Here is a 5838-nt window from a genome sequence, read left to right as displayed (position 1 = left end):
CTTCAATTTCTTTCAAATGGGGAGCAAGATATAAATAGAAGACCACCGAAGTCTTCCGAAGCCTTCAGATCGGCAATCATCGTACAGCAGAACTCCGAGATCAAATCGTGCATTTTCGGCTTACATACGAACTCACAGTGGTAATCATGCACTTTCTGTTTTGCGGCTCCCAAACGGTAGGTATAGTGGGGGTAAATTTCACCCACGATCTGGCACCTGGCGGGGGACGATTCCCCTCGTGCGGCATCGTTGCGGCGTTTCAGGTCTGTGAGCTCTGGGGGGGGGGGGCTAATCAAAATGGATTCAATGCGATGGATCGGCGGGACCTCGTGACCTTTGGGTGGACGGAGCAACAGAATCACGACTTGCTAGACTGCTACGATGCGTTTGTGGCCCGTGAACGGGGTTACATGGCGCGTCTGCATGCTCTGTGGTGCGAGAAACACCCTGAGCTATCGCACTTTTCCCAGCAACGTCTGCGAAACCATGCTGAACTACTCCGTAAAAGCGGCTATGTAGCCGGAACGCCTACTTTACTACAGCTAGAACAAGCCGGCAACAAAGAAAGAGAGGCGACACTAAGACCAACCGCTGGCAGGCATCCAATAGATGAAGAGCGATGCTTTACGACCCGGAGAAACATCCACACCAAGGTTTCTCTCAAGCCTAAAGATCTGGCTGAAATGGATGACGAGCTTCGTGGACATTTTTCCGGTGAATCCGACCTCTGGGCTATCAATTATTGTGTGTATAATGCAGCGAGAGCTTTGGCCGATGCGAACCGTAAAACCAAACCAACGGCTGATCATAAGACCAAAAGACGAATGCATGAACTTGCCATAAAGATAGGCTGGGCAAGACAGTACGCGTCCCGCACTCAATGTGTCATTGACTACATCACATCTGGCAGGAATTTTACCGCCAAGGTTCGAAAGTTCGCGCGCGAATTCAGGACCCGTTATCAGACACTTAACAAGTCAAAGCTGCTGACCATCAGGCAGCATATTGCTGAGAGAATACGGATACTATCTGACGCTAAGAGAAGTCTTGAGCGACGGGAGAGGTGGATCAGAGAAAATCAACAGTTTCTCTCTGACCCATCTCGACTCTTCCAAGAGCCTCCAGTTACTGTCGAACACCCACCCAAATCAGAGGAGGTCGAAGTATTTTGGAGAGAAATCTACGAACTTCCGCATAGACTGGACGAAGACTCAGAAAATATAAATAGCTTCAAGGAGTTATGTGTTGCCCTCATAACACCTGATAAAGAATGCCCACCCATCACTACCTAGGAGGTGAAAAAAGTATTAAGAGGGCAGAAGAACTATTCCGCACCGGGAACAGATTACATCAAAACCTTCTGGTGGAGTAAATAATGATCCAAAAATGGGGTTAATGATGTAAATATACACAAAAGTTAGTGCGCGCGTGTACGCGAACATAATAGTCTAGTGAACTAAAAAGATACTACGCTTATTAAAAAGTATGTTTAACACCTTAAATAACAAATTATATTGAAGTATATTTCAAATTATTTTTATTACCTTTATATGCTTTAGTTTCATATAGTCAGCAATATAACAATCTATAGTACTTCCATTTTTATTCGAAGACTCGAATTATTTCACTTAAATCAAAAATTATTAAACTATTGATATAAACTTTTGTATTAATAATACGGCATTCAAAAGCATCGGCACTTTTGATTCAAGAGTAATTTTTTCTTAGTGTAGGGACCAAATCTTGAAAAAAGGGGTGCTTTTGGGACCTCAACTGAATATAGGATGTAATAGGAGATATAGGGACTGGTCTGTGAGACCTGCACTGATTATAGCGTTTTTGTACCAAAAATTCCAATTCACCATTTTAAAATTTCGTTTATGTAAGTTGGCTTGGCATAACTGCTCCAATAATGGTCGATTTACCTTAGTTAATGTGTTCACACATGAAAATTCGTTGCAGTGCGCTGGAGGCGTCTCACTGACGTGCCGTCCGTGCCGCAACAGCACGTCAGGTTGCACGCGATTGGTTGGCTTTATGAATTTGTGCACTAGGGTGGTGCAAAAAAGCATTAAGAATACAAAGGAACTATCATTTTCAAATATTTTCACATGTCAATAGCATAAGTCTGTTTTATAGGGTAAAAAAAACCCATAAGTGAAAAATGGATTTCGCGAGTGTTTAGCGCTAATTATGTTTTTTTTTTGTCGGTTTTCTTAATGAAAATGATTTCTGGCACATATAGAGCCATTTTATACTGATAATTATATATTATTATACATTGTTTAAACAATTCATTATTGTTTTTAGCCATTTTCTCGTAGAATGGAGTTCGCAAGACGCGGTTTTTTAAAACATTTTCCACTTGTTGTCTAATTTTCAATTAGCGGGAAGTGATAGTTCATCAATGTTAACAACAGTGATTGTTTAAGCAATTTATTGTTATGGTTAATAATATTCTTGCAGGAAAAGACTACAAAATTTCAGTTAAAAAAAATGCACTTTTAGTCAAATTTTCAATTCAGAAAAGTTAAGCAATTGATTAGCGTCAAGAAAATTAATTGTTTAATAAATGTATGATTATTATTAATAATATTATATTTTAATAATTCTAGAAAGATGCCTTTTTTTCTTAAATGTCTGGCTTTTTGTCCAATTTTCAACAGGAGTGAAGGTATAATGAATCCAAGTTAATAAAAAATAATTTTCGGTTTTTTCTGAAATTTTCAACTGTGGGTCTATTTTTCGTTAGGAGTGGCTTATTAATCAATAATATTGAGTGAAATAATTGTTAAAACAAACTATTATTGTTTATGACTATCTTCATCTATACCAATGTCTCACAGTTGCGGTTTTTTTTGAAAATTTTTATTGTTCGGTCCTTTTTTACTTAGTGACATAATAATTAATCAAAGTTGACGAAAAATCGTTAAAACAATTTAATATTGTTTATAACTATCTTTTTTCAGATAAGTGCTAGGAAGTTGTGTTGTTTTAATAAAATCTTCAACTTTCCTTCGCCTTCTTAGTTATTAACAATTAATAAATAAAGATTATAGAAAACTATATTTTAAATAATCACTTTCTATTTTGTGGCAAAGAGCGAAAATCAATCAAATAAAACAACAATACTATTTGAAAAATCATTTTTATTGTGGTTGAAATTATTATATTTAATACCTCGCTAAGGAAAGAAAGGACAGAAAAGTGAAAATTATTAAGTCACGCCTAATGAAAAATCCAAAAAGGGTAAGAAATTTCAGAAAAAACCATAACATTCGACCAATTATACAAAGAGAATTATATTAATAATGATAATAAATTGTTTTAAAAAATAGTTTTGTTAACTTGAATTCATTATTACCTCACTTTAATTGAAAATTGGAAAAAAAGCCAGAAATTTCAGAAAAGGCGGCATCTTTCTAGCATTATTCAAATCTAATATTAGAAATAACAATTAATTTTCAAACTATTAAGTTTCTTGACTCAGATTAAGTACATAACTTATTTTAATTGAAAATTTCACTAAAATTGAATTTTTTAAACTACTATTTTGAACTATTTCTTTAAGAGAGTATTATTGACAATAACAATAAATTGTTTAAACAATCATTTTTGTTGAGATTGATAAACTATTACTTCCTTCTCATGGAAAATGGGACAAGTGTACAATTTTTTAAAAAACCGCGTCGCTCTAACTCCATTCGTTAAGAAAATGGCTAAAAAAAATAATAAATTGTTTTAAAAATGTATGTTGATAAATAATTATTAGCATGAAATAATCTTTTATATTGCCAGAAACAATTTGCAATTTCAAAAAACCGTAAAGAACTCATAATTAGCGCTAAAACTCGCAAAACCCATTTTTTCACTTATGGGGCTTCTTATGGATCCTTGAAAAGAGACTTATGGTATTGATATTTGAAAAGTGATATGTTATTCGTATTATATTGCTTATTGTTTAGATAAATATTGAGTTTCAACTCGATTGAATTGATATTGGGGATTCTGAATAAGATTGACAAATAAGTACTTTTTTCTTATAGGAAATACGTATTAAACTTGATAGGGCTTGCGGCACCTCTGAATATCATTTTATTCAAAAAAAAAAAAAATTCATTAGTATTCATGTGGATTCGAACAAATTTCTGAGGTGCCCACATAAAAATTTAAAAAAAAATGGTTTAGACCACCCTATTGTGCACGGACGGCACGTATCCAGCGCACTGCAATAGACTTTCTCGTGCGAGTACCTTTAAGAACAATTTAAGAATAAATATTCAAAATGCAATTATATCTCAACAGCAAATCGCAAGTGTTATCTCAACCGCGAGCAGAACCGAGATTTTAAATCCTTGATGAAAAACGAAATCAACGTAACTTGCAAGTGTTCAGATGCAGGATACGAGTGGTCCTCCAGATTTGGTTTGTGCGTGGACGTGAATGAGTGCGGTAGAGAAACTCACAATTGTTATCTGAAATCAGGACAAAGCTGTTTAAACCTGCCTGGAAATTTTGACTGTGTCTGTCGTATCGGTTACATTTATAACCCACAAGAAAAAAAGTGTCAATCGAGTTCTAAACTAGAAAACCTGTTAGGAAAATTAACTAGAAAGCATAAAAATGAGACTGAAATTAAGAGCATTTTTGCTTTGATTTTTGAAAAATTAGGCAAATCATCTGGCAGTGTTTCTAGTATAAGCTCTTTACTCTTTATGGAGTTTATAGTTATAATGAATAAAACAATTCTTTATTCTCTGTTGGTTTTATTCAAATAATTAACCATCTTAATAAGTCATTATTGTAGTAATTCTTGCTGCTCGTTTTGTTAAATTAACTGTTTTCAATCTTTAAGATTTTTAAAATCCTTTTGTATATTTTGTATTCTTTAAATCCTTAGACTTTATTGAATTATTTAGAATTTCTTCGAATTTATTCAATTGTTTAGTGTTCCTTGAATATCTTAGAATTCTTTAAATTAAATACAATTCCTCAATCTCTTTAAAATTATTTTGTACATATTAATCTCATTTTTTATAAGTCCTAAAATTATTTTTAAATCTTTCGAATTTGCTGGAATTGAATGGAGGTCTACTTAACTTTCTTAAACTCCTTTGAATTATTTAGATTTACTTAGATTCTTTGAAATTATTTAAAATTATATTGAATTACTTTTAAATCTCTTGAAAGCTTAACAATACTTCCAAATACTTGTAATGTATTTTGAATTATTTTGAATTCTATTGAATGGTTTTAAATTATTTCGCATCAATTTGAATTTTTCCTTGAACACCTTAAATTTCTTAAATTCCTTGAAATTTAGAATTCTTTAGAGTTTTCTAAAATTATATTTAATTCTTTGGAATTACCTTGGATTATTTTTAATTCCCTTGAATTCTTTAAGATGCTGTTAAATTTTTTAAAATTATTTTAAGTTTTGTGTAATTATTTTGAAGTCTTTTAAGTAGCTTTCAATTGTTTTGAATTATTTTTAATGATTTTGCAGTACCGGTTTCAAGGATTTTAATGAACTGGGAAAAAAGAAAGTTTAAACCCCCACCTCTAATAATTAAATAAACCTATTATAAAAATATGTGGTTGCATAAATTTAGCAAAATTAGCTTAAATCCTATTACAAAGTTCTTTTAAAATATTACGTTCTTACAATTCCCTGATTTTTTTTAAATTGGTTACATTTCTGAAAATTACTTTAATTGTTTAGAATCACTTGAATTTCCTTAAACTCTTTACAATTATTTTGTACAAATCCATCTCATTCTTTATAAGTCCTAAAATTATTTAAAAATCTCTAGAATTCGCTGGAATTATATGGAAATC

General features: G+C 32.6%; 1 protein-coding gene across 1 annotated transcript in view; it reads left to right on the top strand.

The window, feature by feature from the left end:
• The window catches only part of LOC117180603, a 24289-nt gene extending 19511 nt beyond the window's left edge, over positions 1-4778 (top strand). The window contains exon 3 of the mRNA XM_033373098.1: positions 4306-4778. Coding sequence (XP_033228989.1) covers positions 4306-4778 — 473 coding nt within the window. The remainder of the gene's footprint in view (positions 1-4305) is intronic.
• The last annotated feature ends 1060 nt before the right edge of the window (positions 4779-5838 follow it).

The sequence above is a fragment of the Belonocnema kinseyi genome, chromosome 1, assembly GCF_010883055.1.
Source record: "Belonocnema kinseyi isolate 2016_QV_RU_SX_M_011 chromosome 1, B_treatae_v1, whole genome shotgun sequence".
Lineage (NCBI taxonomy): Eukaryota > Metazoa > Arthropoda > Insecta > Hymenoptera > Cynipidae > Belonocnema > Belonocnema kinseyi.
Note: the sequence above shows the minus strand (reverse complement) of the source record. Positions and strands in the feature narration are given on the sequence as shown.